A 23,003-nucleotide genomic window follows, 5' to 3' on the forward strand; every position below is an offset into this window, starting at 1 on the left:
TTGGCCGAGTATTCTTGGTAGGTGGTTTTTTTTCCATTCAGCACTTTGATATATCATGCCATTCCCTTCTGTCCTGTAGTTTCTGCAGAAAAATCAGCTGGTAACCTTATGGAGTTTCCCTTATATGTAATTAGTTGCTTATCTCTTGGTGCTTTTAAGATTGTCTTTGTCTTTGATCTTTGACATTTTGATTACGATGTGTCTTGGAGTGCATTTCCTTGGGTTCATCTTGTTTGGAGCTCCCTGTGCTTCCTGGACTTGGTAGACTTTTTCTTTCCCCAGGTTGGGGAAGCTTTCAGCTATTATCTCTTCAAATAGACTTTACACACCTATCTCTCTCTCTTCTCCTTCTAGGACTTCTATAATGTGGATGTTAGGACATTTGATGTTGTCTCAGAACTCTCTTATCCTATTATCATTTAATTCTTTCTTCCTTCTGCTGTTCAGCTTCAGTGCTTTACATTACTATCTTCCAAGTCACTGATCCATTCTTCTGCCTCTTTTAGTCTGCTGTTCACCCCCTCCAGTGTATTTTTATTGCATCTATTGAGTTCTTCATCTCTAATTGGTTCTTTTTTAGACACTTGGTTGAGATCTACCTTGAGTTCTGCTATTGTTTTCTCATGTTCAGTGAGTATCTTTATAACCATTGCTTTTAAACTCTTTATTGGGTAGATTGGTTAACTGTTTCACTCAGTTTTCCTCCTGCATTTTTTTTTTGTTCTGCCATTTGGAGCATATTCCTCTGTCTCCACATTTTGTATGAATTTCTGTGATGAGTTCTATGATTCAGTTGAAATGGTTTGCTCTTCTAGTCTTGAAAGATTGGCCTTGTGTGGCAGAGTCTGTTGTGTAGACTGCATGTGCCTCATGGTTTTGGCATGGTAGTGGCTGAGTAAGTGTGAGGCAGGCTTTTCCTGGTGCTGGGGCTTCCAGGCCTTGTCCCTTGGGGCACAACACTGGGGGCCCATTGGTGGGGCTCCTGGGTGGACACCTGTGGTTTCTTCACTGGTGAGGGGAGGATGGTGAGCCAGCAGTGGGTTTAGGGTACACTCCAGGTAACTCCAAGATTGGTGCCTGCTAAGTCCCCTGTCCCTCCTCACCTATATGCCCATGCATACTCTTGGCCACTCAGGACAGCTCCAGATTCCCACTGACAATGTGGAGTCAGGCTCTGTTCATGTTCCCCCTTGGCCCCTGAGTGTTCTGGACTGCTCCTGGGAGTTCCTGCACTGGTGCCACTGATATTGCTGGTGGCCAGATCAGACCCCCTAGGTGCATGGCTCACACTCCCGTGAGCCGGGGAACTTTCAGGTTCTACTAATTGGGGCTGGATTGGTGGATAACAGCAAGCAGTAAGGTGGGACTTCTGGATTGCCTGCAGGTGTGTCTGGGTATGAGCAGAGGTCAGGGGGCTGCCAAGATCAAAGTCTGAGATTGGTGTACACACCCAGATATTGTTCTTGGCCATACTAAGATGTACAGGGGTGCAAACAATGGCTCCAGCAAGCTCTTCCAATCCCAGATTGCCTCCAACTGGTTTCCTTGCCAAGCAGTGGATATGTAGTTCTGAAACGTGGCTTCTTTCATTTATGGTCTAGTTGCACTTTAAACTGCCAGGCATTTTTCCTGTGCCGCAGGGTAGTAAGTCCAAGCTCCCAGCTTCTCTTTTGCTGCCTCTGGAGGTTCTAGGTAAGCCCCTCTTAGATCCTGGATCCTAGCTCCACATCTTCTGCAGTGTGAGCTTTCAGACTTTATTTGAGCATTTCTTTCACCAGACTGGGTATGAAACTGGCCAGAGTTTGACTGGGTCTAGGATCAGACTGGGTCTGACTTAGAAACTGGACTGAATACTCTGATGGACTGGTAGGACTTTCCTATAAGTTTAAAGCAGAATGGATGGTAGTCCACATCTAGTAAAGGGCATTCTTTATTTTTCTTTTTTGACTTCCATATTTTTTTTTGAGAGGGCATCTATCATATTTATTGATCAAATGGTTGTTAACAACAATAAAATTCTATATAGGGGACTCAATGCACAGTCATTAATCAACCCCAAGCCTATATTTCAACAGTCTCCAATCTTCTGAAGCATAACAAACAAGTTCTTACATGGTGAACAAGGTCTTACATAGTGAAGAAGATCTTACATGGTGAAAAGTGCAAAGGCAGTCATATCACAGAAACTTTCGGTTTTGATCACGCATCATGAACTATAAACAATCATGTCAGATATGATTAGTCGTTTGATTTTTATACTTGATTTATAGGTGAATCCCACATTTCTCCCTTATTATTATTATTTTTTTTAAATAAAATGCTGAAGTGGTAGGTAGATGCAAGATAAAGGTAGGAAACATAATTTAGTGCTGTAAGAGGGCAAATGTAGATGATCAGGTCTGTGCCTATAGACTAAGACTTAATCCAAGCTAGACAAGGGCAACAAAACATCCACGGATGCAGAAGATTTCTCTCAAAACAGGGGGGTGAGGTTCTAAGCCTCCCCTCTGTTGGTCCCCAATTTCTCTCCTGATGGCACCCCTGCGACTGTGCCTGTCTTAGGTTGTTCCTCCCTTGAGGAATCTTACCCGTCTCTGGCCAACCAGTGATCTTCCAGGGCCATACAGGGAAATGTAAAGTTGGTAAGGGAGAGAGAAGCAATATTCTTTGAAAAGGTTAGCTTTTTACTTCTTTGCAGATTTATGCCCTGTGGCTTCTATGCCCAACATTTGTCTTGAGGTATCTTTACCACCTGGAAGAATTACGATACTCGGTAATTTTCGATATGAGGCATGAATTCTACTAAAGGGTTGTAATTAGGAAGGAAGAAGAAAAGCTATAGAAGTAGCAGACGGAAGAAAACATGCGAAGATTGATTATTTCTTTGACATATCTTCTTGTAGAGTAACATAAGCATGTATAGGTTTTAAACTACTAATTAAATTGCGCACATACATTAACATAATAGGAATATGGCTACATAACAAAAGCAGATCTACAATTACTGGCCATATCCAGTGAAACCAAGAAAACCAGTTAGGTACCATAGGTATTTGTGAAAACTTATCAATGATATGATGGATATTGTCTAACTGAATTTGAATAGTTTGAGAAAAATCAGACAAATTAAAACAACAGATTCCTGGGAACTGTTCACATCCCATGTATTCTTTCAACAGTAGATAGTCTATAGTCGCAAGATTTTTCAGCGCTACAACTTGCACTTCTCCTAATTCTTGGTTGAGTTCTAACGGTATAGATTCAGTCAAATTTGTTGTTTTACTGTATGCACAGGCCAGCTTAGATATCTCCTTCTCGATTCCAATGGCAAGTCCAGGAACCGGTGTGATGAATGCAGCTACAACTTTGTTGAAGTTTTTTGATGTTCATCTTCTGGAATGACTCTTCCAGAGGATGTTGATGTTGGAAGTTCTTCTTCATATCGTATCTTAATTCCTTTTCTGTGTAGCCAAATTAGGCTTTGATCCTCTGTATAAACACAAACAAACCCTTTGCCCACACTTTGATAAGACCTTTATAACATTGTGAAGAACCTATTGGAGATCACCACATAGGAACTGCTATTTTTTTTTTTAAGAAAAAGGAATATTATCAGAAAAATGTACTTCCATAGCTGATCAGTTGACACCCTTTTGAAGATCAAAATTAAGGATATGTAAAGCATGCATTAATCGTTGATTTGCAGTTAGTTTTATCCTATCAGGGACTAATCCCCCTTTTCTTTCTCTATTTTTTTTGTTATCATTAGTCTACAATTACATGAAGAATATTATGTTTACGAGGCTCTCCCCTATACCAAGTCCCCACCACAAACCCCATTACAGTCACTGTCCATCAGCATAGCAAAATGTTGTAGAATCAATACTTGTCTTCTCTGTGTTGCACAGCCTTCCCCTTTCTCCCACCCCCCAGATTATGCATGCTAATCATAACCCCTTTCTTCTCCCCCCCCTTATCCCTCCCTACCCACCCATCCTCCCCAGTCCCTTTCCCTTTGGTACCTGTTAGTCCATTCTTGGGTTCTGTGATTCAGCTGACGTTTTGTTCCTGCAGTTTTTCCTTTGTTCTTATACTCCACAGATGAGTGAAATCATTTGGTATTTCTCTTTCTCCACTTGGCTTATTTCACTGAGCATAATACCCTCTAGCTCCATCCATATTGTTGTAAATGGTAGGTTTTCTTTTCCTCTTATGGCTGAATAATGTTCCATTGTGTATATGCACCACATCTTCTTTACCTATTCATCTACTGAGGGACACTTAGGTTGGTTCCAATTATTGGCTATTGTAAATAGTGCTGCATTAAACATAGGGGTGCATCTGTCTTTTTCAAACTGGGCTGCTGCATTCTTAGGGAAAATTCCTAGGAGTGGAATTCCTGGGTCAAATGGTAAGTCTATTTTGAGCATTTTGAGGAACCTCCATACTGCTTTCCACAATGGTTGAACTAATTTACATTCCCACCAGCAGTGTAGGAGGGTTCCCCTTTCTCCACAATCTCACCAACATTTGTTGTTGTTTGTCTTTTGGATGGCAGCCATCCTTACTGGTGTGAGGTGATATCCCGTTGTGGTTTTAATTTGCATTTCTCTGATAACTAGCAATGTGGAGCATCTTTTCATGTGTCTGTTGGCCATCTGAATTTCTTTTTTGGAGAACTGTTGGTTCAGTTCCTCTGCCCATTTTTTAATTGGATTATTTGTTTTTTGTTTGTTGAGGTGTGGGAGCTCTTTATATATTTTGCATGTCAAGCCTTTATCAGATCTGTCATGTACAAATATATTCTCCCATACTGTAGGGTACCTTTTTGTTCTATTGATGGTGTCTTTTGCTGTACAGAAGCTTTTCAGCTTAATATAGTCCCACTTGTTCATTTTTGCTGTTGTTTTCCTTGCCCAGGGAGATATGTTCAAGAAGAGGTCACTCATGTTTATGTCTAAGAGATTTTTGCCTCTGTTTTTTTCTAAGAGTTTTATGGTTTCATGACTTACATTCAGGTCTTTGATCCATTTCGAATTTCCTTTTGTGTATGGGGTTAGACAGTGGTCCAGTTTCATTCTCTTACATGTAGCTGTCCAGTATTGCCAGCACCATCTGTTGAATAGACTGTCTTTTCCCCATTGTTTATCCATGGCTCCTTTATCAAATATTAATTGACCATATATGTTTGGGTTAATGTCTGGAGTCTCTAATCTGTTCCACTGGTCTGTGGCTCTGTTCTTATGCCAGTACCAAATTGTCTTGAATACTATGGCTTTGTAGTAGAGCTTGAAGTTGGGGAGAGAGATCTCCCCACTTTATTCTTCCTTATCAGGATTGCTTTGGCTACTTGGGGTCTTTGGTGTTTCCATATGAATTTATGAACTATTTGTTCCAGTTCATTGAAGAATGTTGCTGGTAATTTGATAAGGATGGCATCAAATCTGTATACTGCTTTGGGCAGGATGGCCATTTTGACAATATTAATTCTTCCTAGCAAAGAGCATGGGATGAGTTCCCATTTGTTAGTGTCCCCTTTAGTTTCTTTTAAGAGTGTCTTGTAGTTTTCAGGGTATAGGTCTTTCACTTCTTTGGTTAGGTTTATTTCTATGTATTTTATTCTTTTTGATGCAATTGGGAATGGAGTTGTTTTCCTGATTTCTCTTTCTATTGGTTCACTGTTAGTGTATAGGAAAGCCACTGATTTCTGTGTGTTAATTTTGTATCCTGCAACTTTGCTGTATTCCGATATCAGTTCTAGTAGTTTTGGAGTGGAGTCTTTAGGGTTTTTTATGTACAATATCATGTGATCTGCAAATATTGACAGTTTAACTTCTTCTTTACCAATCTGGATTCCTTGTATTTCTTTGTTTTGTCTGATTGCCGTGGCTAGGTCCTCCAGTACTATGTTAAATAACAGTGGAGAGAGTGGGCATCCCTGTCTTGTTCCCGATCTTAGAGGAAATGCTTTCAGCTTCTCGCTTTTCAGTATGATGTTGGCTGTGGGTTTAACATATATGGCCTTTATTATGTTGAGGTACTTGCCCTCTATATCCATTTTGCTGAGAGTTTTTATCATGAATGGCTGTTGAATTTTGTCGAATGCTTTTTCAGCATCTATGGAGATGATCATGTATGTGGTTTTTGTCCTCCTTTTTGTTGATGTGGTGGATGATGTTGATGGATTTTCGAATGTTGTACCATCCTTGCATTCCTGGGATGAATCCCAGTTGGTCATGGTGTATGATCCTCTCATGTATTTTTGAATTCAGTTTGCTAATATTTTGTTGAGTATTTTTGCGTCTACATTCATCAGGGATATTGGTCTGTAATTTTCTTTTTTGGTGAGGTCCTTGCCTGATTTTGGTATTAGGGTGATGTTGGCTTCATTGAATGAGTTTGGGAGTATTCCCTCCTCTTCAACTTTTTGGAAAAGTTTAAGGAGAATAGGTATTATGTCTTCTCTGTATGTCTGATAAAATTCCGAGGTAAATCCGTCTTACCTGTGGGTTTTGTTCTTGGGTAGTTTTTTGATTACTGTTTCAATTTCTTTGCTCATAATTGGTTTGTTTAACTTTTGTGTTTCTTCCTTGGTCAGTCTCGGAAGGTTGTATTTTTCTAGGAAGTTGTCCATTTCTTCTAGGTTTTCCAGCTTGTTAGCATATAGGTTTTCATAGCAGTCTTTAATAATTCTTTGTATTTTTGTGGAGTCTGTCATGATTTTTCCATTCCCATTTCTGATTTTGTTCATGTGTGCTGATTCTCTTTTTCTTAATAAGTTTGGCTAGAGGCTTATCTATTTTGTTTATTTTCTCAAAGTACCAGCTCTTGGTTTCATTGATTTTTTTCTATTGTTTTATTCTTCTCAATTTTGTTTATTTCTTCTCTAATCTTTATTATGTCCCACCTTCTGCTGACTTTAGGCCTCATTTGTTCTTCTTTTTCCAGTTTCGATAATTGTGATGTTAGACTATTCATTTGGGATTGTTCTTCCTTCTTCAAGTGTGCCTGTATCGCTATATACTTTCCTCTTAAGACTGGTTTCGCTGCATCCCACAGAAATTGGGGCTTTGTGTTGTTGTTGTCATTTGTTTCCACATATTCCTTGATGTCTATTTTAATTTGTTCGTTGATCCATTGATTATTTAGGAGCATGTTGTTGAGCCTCCATGTCTTTGTGAGCCTTTTTGTTTTCTTTGTAGAAGTTATTTCTAGTTTTATACCTTCATGGTCTGAAAAGTTGGTTGGTAGAACTTCAATCTTTTGGAATTTACTGAGGCTCTTTTTGTGAGCTAGTATGTGGTCTATTCTGGAGAATGTTCTATGTGCACTTGAGAAGAATGTATATCCTGCTGCTTTTGGATGTAGAGTTCTATAGATGTCTATTAGGTCCATCTGTTCTAGTGTGTTTTTCAGTGCCTCCATGTCCTTACTTATTTTCTGTCCAGTGGATCTATCCTTTGGGGTGAGTGGCGTGTTGAAGTCTCCTAAAATGAATGCATTGCATTCTATTTACCCCTTTAGTTCTGTTAGTATTTGTTTCACACATGCTGGTTCTCCTGTGTTTGGGTGCATATATATTTAGAATGGTTATATCCTCTTGTTGGACTGAGCCCTTTATCATTATGTAATGTCCTTCTTTATCTCTTGTTACTTTCTTTGTTTTGAAGTCTATTTTATCTGATACTAGTACTGCAACGCCTGCTTTCTTCTCTGTGTTGTTTGCCTGAAATATGTTTTTCCATCCCTTGACTTTTAGTCTGTGCATGTCTTTGGGTTTGAGGTGAGTTTCTTGTAAGCGGCATATAGATGGTCTTGCTTTTTTATCCATTCTGTTTCTCTGTGTCTTTTGATTGCTGCATTCAGTCCATTTACATTTAGGGGACTATTGAAAGATATGTACTTATTGCCACTGCAGGCTTTAGATTCGTGGTTACCAAAGGTTCAAGGTTAGCCTCTTTAGTATCTTACTGCCTAACTTAGTTCGCTTATTGAGCTGTTATATACACTGTCTGGAGATTCTTTTCTTGTCTCTCTTCTTATTCCTCCTCCTCCATTCTTTATATGTTGGTTGTTTTATTCTGTGCTCTTTTGTGTTTCCTTTAACTGATTTTAGTGGGTAGTTGATTTTATTTTTTGCCTTTAAGTAGTATTTGGTTGGTCTGCTTTCTTTGCTGTGATTTTATTTGCTCTGGTGACATCTGTTTAGTCTTAGGAGTGCTCCCGTCTAGAACAGTCCCTCTCAAATACCCTGTAGAGGTGGTTTGTGGGAAGCAAATTCCCTCAACTTTTGCTTGTCTGGGAATTGTTTAATCCCTCCTTCATATTTAAATGATAATCGTGCTGGATACAGTATCCTTGGCTCAAGGCCCTTCTGTTTCATTGCATTAAACATATCATGCCATTCTCTTCTGGCCTGTAAGGTTTCTGTTGAGAAGTCTGATGATAGCCTGATGGGTTTTCCTTTATAGGTGACCTTTTTCTCTCTAGCTGCCTTTAAAACTCTTTCCTTGTCCTTGATCTTTTCCATTTTAATTATTATGTGTCTTGGTGTTGTCCTCCTTGGGTCCTTTCTGTTGGGAGTTCTGTGTATTTCCGTTGTCTGCTCGATTATTTTCTCCCACAGTTTGGGGAAGTTTTCAGCAGTTATTTCTTCAAAGACACTTTCTATCCTTTTTTCTCTCTCTTCTTCATCTGGTACCCATATAATACGTATATTGTTCCTTTTGGGTTGGTCACACAGTTCTCTTCATATAGTTTCATTCCTGGAGATCCTTTTATCTCTCCCTGTGTCAGCTTTTATGCATTCCTGTTCTCTGTTTTCTATTCCATCTATGGCCTCTTGCCTCTTATCCATTCTGCTTATAAATCCTTCCAGAGTTTGTTTCACTTCTGTAATCTCCTTCCTGGCATCTGTAATCTCCCTCCCGACTTCATCCCTTAGCTCTTGTATATTTCTCTGCATCTCCGTCAGCATGTTTATGATTTTTATTTTGAATTCTTTTTCAGGATGACTGGTTAGGTCTGTGTCCTTCTCTGGTGTTGTCTCTGTGATCTTTGTCTGCCTGTAATTTTGCCTTTTCATGGTGATAGAGATAGTTTGCAGAGCTGGCACGAGTGACGGCTGGAAGAACTTCCCTTCTTGTTGGTTTGTGGCCTTCCTCTCATGGGAGAACAGCGACCTTTAGTGGCTTGTGCTGGGCAGCCACGTGCAGAAAGGGCTTCTGCTTCCTGCCCGGCTGCTATGGAGTTTATCTCCGCTGTTGTTGTAGGCGTGGCCTGGCTCAGGCTGCTACTCCGATATGGTGGAGCTGCGTTGGAGGGGGAACGGCCAGGATGGCTGTTTATTTCTGTGAGGGGCCTCCATGCTCCCTGCTGCCCAGGGGGTTAGAGTACCCAGAGATCCCCAGATTCCCTGCTGTCCCAGGATGCTTCCGTCCAGCTGTGCATTCCCTGTCTCTTTAAGACTTCCAAAAAGCACTCGCTTTTCTTTGTCCCAGGTGCAACGTCTGCAGGAGCATGCTCACAGGTCTTACTGTCTTGTTTCCCTAGTTTCCAGCACCTCACGCATGCACTGTCTGCGCTCCAGTGCGGATGACTAGGGCTGGGTATTTAGCAGTCCTGGGCTCCCTCTCCCTCCATTCTCTGACTCCTCTTCTCCTGCTGGGAGCTGGGGTGTGGGGTGCTCGGGTCCCGCTGTGCCAGGGCTGGTGTCTTACCCCCTTCGCGAGGCGCTGGGTTCTCGCAGGTGTGGCTGTAGTCTGGCTATTGTCCTGTGTCTTCTGGTCTCTCTTTTAGGAAGAGTTTTCTTTGTTGTATTTTCAAAAATATATGTGGTTTTGGGAGGAGATTTCTGCTGCTCTACTCATGCCACCATCTTGGCTACGCCCTCTAAAGGGCATTCTTTAGTTGTAAAGCTAAGCAGATATTCTTCTGGCTGTTTCCATCATAATTGCACAAGGGCTCCGGGTTCATACCATAAGGTACATATATTGTCATTTCCATGTTATAATCATGTTTACATGCAAAGAATCTTAGTTTTCCCAGGGGAGAATCACTTTTATGGGTCAAGGATTTAGGGGGTAAAAGAGGTGGAAAAGGCTGATGGAATTTCTCTTTTTCTTTAGAAGCTTTCACAGTAGCAAGTCTTGGCTCTAAGCGCATGCTGATCGGAAGGTTTTATCCCTAGAAGACCAAATAGAGGGCCCAGGTGGGTGATGTGGGGATAGCAGGGAAGAATTGGGAAAGGAGTGGGGTCAGAAACCCTGGCCAGCAGTACAAAGAGCACAGGTGTCAGCATCTTCTGGTCGTATAGTTCTGAAACCTGTAAGTGGCAGCAATAGCTGACTAAATGTACTGTGGGTCCAGTAAAAGGGCACCCTATATCATGTTGAAAAACTTGTGCTCCACCTGCAGGTACAATACAGTAGCCACTAGACACAAGTGGCTATTTAAATTTAAATTAATTAAAATTCAGTAAAATTTAAAATCTAGCTCCTCTGTCCATTTCAAGTGCCCAATAGTCACACATGGCTAGTGGCTATGGTGGTGGAAAGCACATGCACATTTCCATAACTGTAGGCAAATTCTATTGAACAGCATCAGTCCAGAATCTAGATTATATGAGAAATCAACCTTTAAAACTCTTAAAGTGTATTACTGGCAGAGTATACGTTGCATAGTGGTTAAGGGCAAAAACCCATTATCAAACTTTCTAGACTCAAATAGTGGGTCCAAACTTTTCTAGCTACGTGACTTTGGGCAAGTTGCTAACTACTCTGTGCCTTAGTTTCCTCATCTGCAAAATGAGGATTATAATAGTGCAATTTTCATAACGTCGGTGTGAAGGTTAAATAAATTTCTGTTAAGTACTTATAATGGTTTCTAATTAGCACTTATTAACTTTTTAATAGCACTTATTATTCCACATAATAAGTAGAAGCACTTAATAAGCATTTACTGTTAGGAGGAATAATAAGTGCTACTTTAGTGTTAGTTCTTAATAATTACTAGTTTCCCATTTAAACATACTTTTATAATTTAGTAGCTATTACTGGGGAAGAGATGCAAACTGATCCACCTGTCTGAACCTTTCTAAATCCCACTTCCCCATGAACCATATCTTTTTGGGATAGGTTAAAACACTGTTGTCAGTATGAATATGTATAGAACCAGGGGTGAACTCTGCTACTTACTTGTACAACAGAATGTCAGCTGCCTGGAGTACTGGGTACGTGAGCAGGCCAACGATTCTTTTGTGCTCCTGTGTAGCAGCCTTTGCCTATGAGGTGAGAAGAGAACAGACAAAGAAATCTTACATGAACCTTAATTATACTGCTAAGTTAAGAAAACTTTTAAAAAAATTAAAGTATAGTTGATATACAGTATTGTACTGGTTTTAGGTGTACAATGCAGTGCTTTGACAGTTACCTACATTATTAAATGCACACCCTAATAAGTGATCTGTCAATGTAGAAATAACAATACTATCTGTCAACATAGAAAGATATTACAATATTATTGACTATATTCTTTATTCTGTATTTCATCCCCATAAGTTTTGTGCCTCTTTATCCCCTTGACCTATTTTACCCACCCGAAGTTAAGAAATCTTTAAAGCAAGTAAAGGGTAATCTGAAACCACCTGTCATAATATTACATCTGTGCTCCTTTTAACAACTCTAGCCATCTTCTGGATAGCTTATCTTTATGCTGCAGGCTTAGGCCAGAATAAGGTAAATCTGCTTCATCATTGCCCCTCTAAGGGATCCTGCGCTGCCACTATTTCTTATTCATTTAATTAAAGTAAGGGTGTAAGAATTTTCCTGGTTCCAAATCAGTTACATAAAAACAAGTAAGATCAGAAAATATCACAAAATTAAATTTCTATAAATTAACATGAGTTAAGATCAAATGCCCTATATATCTATGGAAACCTACCAGAAAGTCCCACACTGTGCTATTGACAAAGCTGTGATGTTCCCTTAAAATCATATTTTAAAAACCAAAAACAAAAAATCATAGCATTTAAAAAATAAAACCCAGAGGAATTTTAATCTAACCAATTCTAAATCTGTCTTGAGGTTTAGGTACTGAAGCAGAAAGGGTAAAGCAATCCCAATGAACAGGACAGTCTATAGAGACCAAAATATTTTCTTAAAAATAAGGGAATTTGATGGAAATAGAGGTGATATTAAAGCCTCTAACATTAGAAGTATTTAATAACCAAGGAACAATGGGTGTCAGCTATAAACTACTGGTATGTAACTACTGAATAGTAACCTTAGTGGTACTAATTTGCTGCAGCTGAACATTCCCTGAGAGGTAATTCAATTTTCTGAGCAGAACTAAATATTGTGTGCAGTTTACTGGTAATTGTTTCCAAGGTTTAGATATATCATCTTTTGTAAAGTGATAAATGGATATTTTGGTATGTAGATATTATTCATTTAGTTACATGAATCACTTCCCTGAGGTCCAATTACTTCTGAATGAACTGAACAACTTTACACATAAACCTGCATGATTCTGAGGACCATGCTCACATTACCAACAACTCAGGCTTCCCCTAGCAACATGCAGACATACCCTTTGAGTCTGGGTCCAAAAAGCAACAACTTCCCTCTTTAACGATCTTAAAGTCAGTGCTCCATAATTTAGTTTCATACTTAACTTTTCTGGTTACTTCAAGCAGTTTCTGGCTCACAGCAACTAATGCTATAAGCTGTTCAAAGGAAATTTGAAAGTTTGAACATAAAATTTCCTCAGTACTTCTTATTACAAGACCCATGATAAAGGCCAGTTCACAATGATCACTAGGTAACGATCAAGAAAGTTTAATTTGGAAATGAGCAAATGGGAAAAGAACCCCATTTTTAAAAATTGCTGTTGCATTAGATTTATAGTCTTTTTATATTAGAATACTGGATCTTGAAATTACAAAGGACAGGGGAGAGGTGGAGAGCACTAATATTTATTGAGTGCCTATTATGTGCCCCAGATGCCTTACAGCTGTGTCATCTCATTAATCCCCCAAATAACCCTGAACTCAGTCCTCTACCCCAATCAAAATCAAGCGAGGTGCCCTCAGATCCTCCCATAGCATTAACACCCTTGCCTCTGAACACTTCACACCCTTTCTGATTGCTTGTTTAATTGTCTCTTCCCAAACAGACTACATGCCTTGTGGAAGAAGCTGTACCTGTCCATCTTGCTGACTGCTGTACTTCCAGTACCTAGTGTGCTGTGAGACTCATGGAAGGCATCATCAGTATTTGTTAATGAAGAGATGCTCTAGAATAAAGCTGGCATTTAAAATCTATGTTTCACACACAAATAAAATATCACATACTAGTGGTAAGGCTTCTCCAGAATACAGGTTTCCACTCTATCCAAAAGTTCACCTTATGCCACTTTGCTTTTATGATAAAGACCTACATTAATATCTGTTTTTGCTAACCAAAAGAAATCTGAAGAGCATTTTTGCTTTTATGAGATGGTAATTGCATTTTCACTTTATGCCATTTCGGTTTACCAAAGGTTTTGTAGGAATGCTCTGTTTGTGGAGGGCAGGGAAACCTACAGTGAAGCATTCCCTAGTAATGTGTTATTAGTAGGGCCTTATACACTGTTTTAGAATGGGAACATTTCTCATTAAATTAATAATCACTTCTTATAAAAAGGATTTCAGCATTCAACTTAGTGTTAGAGCATTAGGATAAATTGGGAAAGTCTTGCCTAATACCAAAATACAGTAGAGAGTTTGGCAAAATTTTGTTTCTAATTCCTAGCAGGTAATGATTCAGTAGCATTACAAATACCAGTTATTCAAGTACTGCCACTTTAAAGCTCTGTCTGTTTCTTTCTGAAGGCTTCTCAACAAGCTTTTGAGGAAACCAGTGGCTCTAAAAATATGTAAGAAAGAAGCTTGAAAATTAAATTAATGCTGATGTAGTTGAGGGCTACCTATCTTTGTGTTAACCAATTGCAAAAATAGATGGAAATAAAGTACTGTGAATTATCTAATTTACTTTCTCAGTTGAACTTTTTGAAAAAGTACAGCCTTAATTTTTCTGCGGGTTTGAACTGTTGCCTGGTCTCAACTTGTTTAAATGCTAAATAAAATATGTTGTCTCTTCTCCCCACAATGTAAACATTTGTGCCTTACTGCCAGTTAAGTCCAGTAGAGATAGGAGGTAGCTTCAGAGTCCAGTAATCCAGAAATTGTGATTGTTAATTATAATGTGGTAGGTTCAGAGTCACTACCAAATTCTAACCAAAGATCACTCTGATTCAACCATACACATATAAAATCAAGTAATTAATAAGTTGGATATTTCGATGCAGTTTTTAAGTTGGAAGGAATCTCAGTGAACCCTTTCACTTTCCACTTAATACCCTGAGGCAGAGATTTAAAGATGCTGTTATAGCCACTAGTGAGTAGCAGCCCAGGGGGCCAGTAAGTTCAGGGTTCCCAGAGACCGATGCAAAAATAAACAGAGAGTGGGACTTCGATATCCTTTCTGTTTATTAGTCAAATCACTGGCATTTACCTTCCACTGGTGCAGATGTTGTAATCGGGGTAGACTGACCATGCAAGTAAGGATCCAACTTAATTGTATGTGTTCAGACACCTAAAGAAATAAAATAGAACGCGAACAAAGGTGGTCAATATTTTCTTACATATAGTGTAAAATTAAACAGATAATAGGTATTACCTTAAATGGCTGAAAAGACCCCAAATCAAGGTGGTTAAAAAAAATAACAGCTGGATGGGGCTGATTCATGATGTATAGAATTTTAAATGAAGAAGATATCTTCAAAACTAACTGATACAATTACTAATATAGTGTTTAAATCCTTTTTGCAACATCCCTAACAAGTGGCTGGCCAGAGACTGCTTCAACATCTTCAGTGAGAGGATTTCATTATGTCCTGAGGCATTTTTAGAAAGCCAAGTAGTTTAAAAGACATATGCACACACACATACATACACACAGAACACACACAAATATTCTCTAAATAACTTCTAAATGTATGAAAGCAGCTATAATACCTTACATGTAAATGGTAGAGAATGATATCAGACTTAAAATTAAAGATTGAATCCTTTGGACCTAGAGTAATTTGAAATTTAGGAATTACTTTATCATTCCAAAGGGTGTTTCTATAGTTTCTGTGTCTTCTTCCTCCCTTTTTTCTTCAGAAGAGGCCTAATCAATAAGAAAATATAACCTTTTCTCAATTTGTTTTTGTTTTCACCAAATTTGATAAAGTAACCAAACCTGGCAACAACTGGGAAGATTCTTGGGTCCAGGCCAGGCTCTCATGGATGACCTAGTGTTTAAGGCCTATGTATTCCCTTTCTGGACCCTGAGGATTCTAAGCCCTTCATCCATTGTGGCTTTTTTCTGTGTGTCCATATGATTTCCTTAAAAAGCAGTGACTGTTGCCAACTCTGAAAAGTGGCCCCAAATGCATCTTTGTGGGTTTTGCAAAGGGAACATAAAGTAATGGAGCTGGATCAGCCCAGGCCTGTTTTACTAGCAAAGAATTGCCATCTGGTATAAGATGGTTTCTTATTTTTTTCCTCAAGTCATGGAGAGGGAAGAGTTGTTTTTCACATGTTTGACAAGGAATCACTTTTAAAGTTTTGCACGTTGCTGGGCTGAATCTGTCATCTTTCTTCCAAGAGGCATTTGGGTTTCATTGAGGACAGCACTGTCTATATACAAATTGCTAACTGCTGCTGTACACAAACAGCTCTCAGACAAAAACAGTAACCCTGGATGGAAGCAAGAGGATTATAGTTGCTTCTAATCATCAAGAAAAACACATTCTCATTAGAACTAATAAAACAAGAGCTGTGTTTGGCATGAAGAAGTAGGAGAGAATTTTTTTTCTTCTTAACTAAATTGGGTAAAGGAATGAAAACGCAGAAAGTAATCACGGACATGTGCAATGAGACAAGCTGACTCCTTTCCTTCAGCTTGGGCTGAAATACTCAGTTGTGGTGATATGTAAAAATTTACCATCAGGGCTCCATGAAATCAAGTGTTTTCCTTGGAGTAGCTTTTTATTTGGATATATGGAATGAAACTTATTTAATATTCTGGTATTTCCAATAAGGGACATAAAATTAATCCAAATTATTCTTATAAAGAAAAAAATAGGTAAAAGTTCAAAGGCAATGAATTTTCACAATTTATTATGAATAATTAGATAAGAAGGGGTAGTATACTTGAGGATTTGGCTCTCTTCATTTACTCATATTTATGACAACTGCTTGGAAAGGTTCAGATTTCTATCTGGGGAAAAGTGAAAATGGTATCTAAATATAGTTATTTATTTATACAAAATAAATAACAAAATAACAATATGATCTGTTTTAGCCACAGAATAACAAAAGCATGGAACAAACAAGGTGGCCTAGTCACCATCCACAAACAAGTCAACAGTGATAGAAGATTTCTGACCCCCTAATTGTAACAAGTAAAGACACAAATTCTTCAGTTAGAGCAGTTTCGCCCATCTTGTTCACTGTTGTAAAACAGAGTACACACTGTAGGTGCTTAATATCTTTTGAATGTATGAACAATATCAAAAGCTGCATAAAGAATGGTATGGACCGAAACCAATCCATTCAATTTAGCGACAGACTTGTTGATAATGCAAACAAAACAGTTTCCAGGGAATGAACTGGGATGGAAGCTAAACTGGAGCGGACTGGGTTGAAGTGTGACTAGGCAGGAGGTGAAAACAGATGTACAAGAAGTATATAACAGAGCAGTTAAGAGCTCTATCTTTGGAATAAGGCTGCCTCGATCTGAACATTAGTTCTGCCACCTGTTATGTGGGATTAATGGGATTAATACATAAATCAAGTAATATGGAAATCAAATGTACAAATGCATATGACCTGATTGTTTCTCCTACGACTCCTGATGCATGATCAATAAGAAAATGAGTAAAGACAAAACAGTTCCTACAGCTCATGACCGCCCTCACTTGGTTTCGGTGTCCTTGAGGAGCATCACGCCCTAGGGCTGGACTCAAGGTCAGATAATGATTGTGTGTTGAACCCCCTACTCAAAATTCTTTGGATGTTTGGGTTCATTTGCTCAATAGATATGAGGAGTGCCTTTTCGGCATTACTCTTGCATTGTTATGCCTTGAGTCCCCTGGCTGGCCCTTTCAGGTCTTCGATGTCTCATCGTGTCTCCTCCCTTATCTGCCGGTCAGAGGCAGGGAGGGACCGACATGTTAGCTGGGTGACTGTGTAAGTGACCTATATCTCAAAAAAATGTTTTAAAAACTATGTGCAGGTGGAGTTCATCACTATTCCTTGAGGCATCACCAATTATTCTGTGGCAATAAACATAACATAGTTTGACTAGTGCTGATATTTGGATCTTTGGCAGTTTTCCTCTGTATAGGAAGTAGGTGACCCTCAAATCAAAGCCAACTCCAGATCCTTTCAAAGTGGTTATAGTGAAGAGACTGGATTCTCCTTGATGAGAAAGATAAACATACCAGAGCTGTCACTGTGTTTGATGAGACTTCCATCCCACTTACCCCTGTTCCAATCAGGATTTCCCCATGACCACTAACCTAGGAGTGCTCATCACAGTCAGCGATGGTGATGGGTAACTCACAGTCGCTATCTCACTCGACATATTTAGCAGCACTTGACACAATTGATCACTTCTTCCCCTTGATCCACTTTCTTCACTTGGCTCCCCAGACACTATTATTATAGTTTTTCTTCCTATTTCAATGGTTTTCTTTTTGGTTTTGGTTATTTATTTATTTATTTACTTGTATTTATGTATGTGTGTATCATTAATATACAATTACATGAGCAATATTGTGGTTACCAGATTCCCCCATTATCAAGTCCCCACCACATACCCCATTACAGTCACTTCCATCAGCATAGTAAGATGCTACAGAGTCACTACTTGTCTTCTCTGTGCTCTACTGCCTTCCCCCTGCCCCCCTACATTATGTGTGCTAATCGTAATGCCCCTTATTCCCCTTCTCCTTCCCTTCCCACACACCCTCCCCATTCCCTTTCCCTTTGGCAACTTTTAGTCCATTCTTTGGTTCTGTGATTCTGCTGCTGTTTTGTTCCTTCAGTTTTTCTTTGTTCTTTTGCTCCACAGATGAGTGAAATCATTTGATCTTTGTCTTCTCCGCCTGGCTTATTTCACTGAGCATAATACCCTCTAGCTCCATCCATTTTGTTGCAAAAGGTAGGATTTGTTTTCTTCTTATGTCTGAATAATACTCCATTGTGTATATGTACCACATCTTCTTTATCCATACATCTACTGATGGACACTTAGGTTGCTTCCATTTCTTGGCTATTTTAAATAGTGCTGCAATAAACAGAGGGATGCATATGTCTTTTTGAGACTGGGAAACTGCATTCTTAGGGTAAATTCCTAGGAGTGGAATTCCTGGGTCAAATGGTATTTCTATTTTAAGTTTTTTAAGGAACCTCCATACTGATTTCAACAGTGGTTGAACTACTTTACATTCCCACCAGCAGTGGAGGAGGGGTCCCCTTTCTCTGCATTCTTGCCAGCAACTGTTGTTACTATTCTTTTATTTTATTTTATTTTTATTATGGTATTATTGATATACACTCTTACAAAGGTATCACATGAAAAAACAATGTGATTACTATTTACCCATATTATCAAGTTCCCACCTATACTCCAACGCAGCCAATGTCCATCAGTGTAGTAAGATGCCACAGATTCAGTTTGCCTTCTCTGTCCTACACTGTTTTCCCGATGAGCACACACAATATGTGTACTAAACATAATACCCCTCAATCACCATCTCCCTCCCTTCCGACCCACCCTCCCACATCCTTCTCCTTTGGTAACCACTAGTCCCTTCTTGGAGTCTGTGAATCTGCTGTTGTTTTGTTCCTTCAGTTTTTCTTTGTTGTTATACTCCATAAATGAGGGAAATCATTTGGCACTTGTCTTTCTCTGTCTGGCTTATTTCACTGAGCATAATATCCTCCAGCTCCATCCATGCTGTCGGAAGTGGTAGGATTTGTTCATTTCTTATGTCTGAATATTATTCCATTGTGTATATGTACCACATCTTCTTTATCCATTCATCTACTGATGGACACGTAGGTTGCTTCCATATCTTGGCTATTGCAAATAGTGCTGCGATAAACATAGGGGTGCATATGTCTTTTTGAAAAGTTGTATTCTTTGGGTAAATTCCAAGGAGTGGGATTCCCAGGTCAAATGGCATTTCTATTTTTAGTTTTTTGAGGAACCCCCATATTGCTTTCCACAATGGTTGAACTAGCTTACATTCCCACCAGCAGTGTAAGAGGGTTCCCCTTTCTCCGCATCCTCGTCAGCATTTGTTGTTCTTAGTCTCTTCAATGCTGGCCATCCTTACTGGTGTGAGGTGATATCTCATTGTGGTTTTAATTTGCATTTCCCCGATGACTAGTGATGTGGAGCATCTTTTCATGTGTATGTTAGCCATCTGAATTTCTTCTTTGGAGAATTGTCTCTTCATATACTCTGTCCATTTTTTAATAGGGTTATTTGCTTTTTGGGTGTCGAGGCATGTGAGTTCTTTATATATTTTGGATGTTAACCCCTTGTCAGATATGTCATTTACAAATATATTCTCCCATACTGTAGGAGCCTTTTTGTTCTGATTATGGTGTCCTTTGCCGTAAAGAAACCTTTTAGTTTGATGTAATTCCATGAGTTCATTTTTGTTTTTGTTTCCCTTACTCAAGGAGATGTGTTAAGGAAGAAGTTGCTCATGCTTATGTTCAGGAGATTTTCGCCTTTGTTGTCCTTTAAGAGTTTAATGGTTTCATGACTTACATTCAGGTCGTTGATTAATTTCTAGTTTACTTCTGTGTATGGGGTTAAACAATAATCCAGTTCAATTCTCTTGCATGCAGCTTTCCAGTTTTGCCAACACCAGCTGTTGAAGAGGCTTTCATTTCCCCATTGTATGTCCATGGCTCTTTTATCATATATTACTGGACCATATATAGTTGGTTTTATATCAGGGCTCTCTAGTCTGTTCCATTGGTCTATGGGTCTATTCTTGTGCCACTACCAAGTTGTCTTGATTACTGTGGCTCTGGAGTAGACCTTGAAGTTGGGGAGCATAATTCCCCCAGGTTTATTCTTCCTTTTCAGGATTGCTTTGGCTATTCGGCATCTTTTGTGGTTCCATATGAATTTTAGAATGCTTTGCTCTAGTTCATTGAAGAATGCTGTTAGTATTTTGATAGGAATTGCATTGGACCTGCAGATTGCTTTAGGCAGGATGGCCATTTTGACAATATTAATTCTTCCTATCCATGAGCACAGGCTGTGTTTCCATTTATTGTTATCTTCTTTAATTTCTCACATGAGTGTCTTGTAGTTTACAGTGTATAGGTCTTTCACTTCTTTGGTTGGGTTTATTCCTAGGTATTTTATTCTTTTTGATGCCACTGTGAATGGAATTGCCTTCCTAGTTTCTTTTTCTGCTAGTTCATCATTAGTGTATAGGAATGCAACAGATTTCTGTGTATTAATTTTGTATCCTGCAACTTTGCTGAATTCAGATATTAGATCTAGTAGTTTTGGAATGGATTCCTTAGGGTGCTTTATGTACAGTATCCTGTCATCTGCAAACAGGGACAGTTTAATTTTTCCTTGCTGATCTGAATGCCTTTTATTTCATTGTGTTGTCTGATTGTCGTGGCTAGGACCTCTAGAACTATGTTGAATATAAGGGGGGAGAGTGGGCATCCTTGTCTTGCTCCTAATCTTAAAGGAAAAGCTTTCAGCTTCTCACTGTTAAGTATAATGTTGGCTGTGTGTTTGTCATATATGGCCTTTATTATGTTGAGGTACTTGCCCTCTATACCAATTTTGTTGTGAGTTTTTATCATAAATGGATGTTGAATTTTGTCAAATGCTTTTTCAGCATCTATGGTGATGATCATATGGTTCCTGTCCTTCTTTTTGTTGATGTAGTGGATGATGTTGATGGATTTTTGAATGTTGTACCATCCTTGCACCCCTGGAATAAATCCTACTTGATCAAGATGGATGATCTTTTTTATGTATTTTTGAATTTGGTTTGCTCATATTTTTGTATATATTTGTTCATTAGGGATATTGGTCTATAATTTTCTTTTTTTGTTGTGTCTTTGCCTGGTTTTGGTATTAGAGGGATGTTGGCCTCGTAGAATGAGTTTGGGAGTATTCTCTCCTCTTCTACTTTTTTTGGAAAACTTTAAGAAGGATGGGTATCACATCTTCACTGAATGTTTGATAAAATTCAACGGTAAAGCCATCCGCTCCAGGGGTTTTGTTGTTAGGTAGTTTTTTGATTACCAATTCAATTTCGTTACTGGTAATTGGTAGGTTCAGATTTTCTGTTTCTTTCTCAGCCGTCCTTGGAAACTTGTATTTTTCTAGAAAGTTGTCCATTTCTTCTGGGTTATCCAGTTTGTTAGCATATACTTTTTCATAGTATTCTCTCATTGTTCTTTGTATTTCTGTGGTGTCTGTAGTAATTTTTCCTTTCTCATTTCTGGTTCTGTTTATATGTGTAGACTCTTTTTTTCTTGATAAGTCTGGACAGGGTTTTATCTATTTTGTTTATTTTCTCGAAGAACAAGCTCTTGCTTTCATTGATTCTTTCTATTGTTTTATTCTTCAAGATTTTATTTATTTCTGCTCTAATCTTTATTATGTCCCTTCTTCTACTGACTTCAGGCCTCATTTGTTCTTCTTTTTCTAGTTTCATTAATTGTAAGTATAGACTCTTCTAATGGGACTGTTCTTCTTTTCTGAGGTAGGCCCATATTGCAATATACTTCCCTCTTAGCACAGCCTTCACTGCATCCCACAGATTTTGTGGTATTGAATTATTGTTGTCATTTGTCTCCATATATTGCTTCATCTCTGTTTTTATTTGGTCATTGATCCATTGGTTATTTAGGAGCATGTTGTGAAGCCTCCATGTGTTTCTGGAATGTTTCATTTTCTTTGTGTAATTTATTTCTAGTTTCATACCTTTGTGGTCTGAGAAACTGGTTGGTACAATTTCGATCTTTTTTAGTTTACTGAGGCTCCTTTTGTAGCCTAGTATATGATCCATTCTTGAAAATGTTCCATGTGCACGTGAGAAGAATGTGTATTCCGTTGCTTTTGCGTACAGAGTTCTGTAGATGTCTGTTAGGTCTATTTGTTCTAATGTGTTGTTCAGTGCCTCTGTCTCCTTACTTATTTTCTGTCTGGTTGATCTGTCCTTCAGAGTGAGTGGAAATTTTAAGTCTCCTAGAATGAATGCATTGCATTCTATTTCCCCTTTTAATTCTCTTACTGTTTGTTTCACATACGCAGGTGCTCCTGTGATGGGCACATGGATATTTATAATGGTTATATCTTCTTTTTTTAAATTTTGGTCTCATTAATCTACAATTACAGAAAGAACATTATGTTTACAAGGGTCCCCCCCTTCAACAAGTCCCCCCCACATACCCCTTCACAGTCACTGTCCATCTGCGTAGTAAGATGCTGTAAAATCACTACTTGTCTTCTCTGTGTTGCGCAGCCCTCCCCATGCCCCCCACACACTATACAAGCTAATCGTAATGCCCCCTTTCTTTTTCCCCGTCCTTATCCCTCCCTTCCCACCCATCGTCCCCAGTCCCTTTCCCTTTGGTAACTATTAGTCCATTCTTGGGTTCTGTGATTCTGCTGCTGTTTTGTTCCTTCAGTTTTGTTTTGTTCTTATACTCCACATATGAGGGAAATCATTTGGTACTTGTCCTTCTCTGCTTGGCTTATTTCAGGGGAGATCCACCCATGTTGTTTTGAATGGGAGGATCTGTTTTTATCTTATGGCTGTGTAATATTCCATTGTGTATATGTACCATATATTCTTAATCCATTCATCTACTGATGGACATTTAGGTTGCTTCCATATCTTGGCTATTG

At 38.8% G+C, this 23,003-nt stretch overlaps 1 protein-coding gene across 4 annotated transcripts in view; it reads right to left on the reverse strand.

Moving 5' to 3' along the window:
• Nucleotides 1-23,003, reverse strand: part of WARS2 (tryptophanyl tRNA synthetase 2, mitochondrial) — a 142,657-nt gene that overhangs the window by 27,699 nt on the left and 91,955 nt on the right. For 3 of the 4 annotated variants that reach the window (XM_036924441.2, XM_036924442.2, XM_057500600.1), the window contains 2 exons: nt 14,553-14,633; nt 11,196-11,281 (listed from right to left, as the gene is read on the reverse strand). In XM_036924441.2, the coding sequence (XP_036780336.2) occupies nt 11,196-11,281; nt 14,553-14,633 (167 nt within the window). The remainder of the gene's footprint in view (nt 1-11,195; nt 11,282-14,552; nt 14,634-23,003) is intronic. The other variant, XM_057500599.1, reaches the window with a different exon arrangement.

Source organism: Manis pentadactyla, chromosome 4 (assembly GCF_030020395.1).
Source record: "Manis pentadactyla isolate mManPen7 chromosome 4, mManPen7.hap1, whole genome shotgun sequence".
Lineage (NCBI taxonomy): Eukaryota > Metazoa > Chordata > Mammalia > Pholidota > Manidae > Manis > Manis pentadactyla.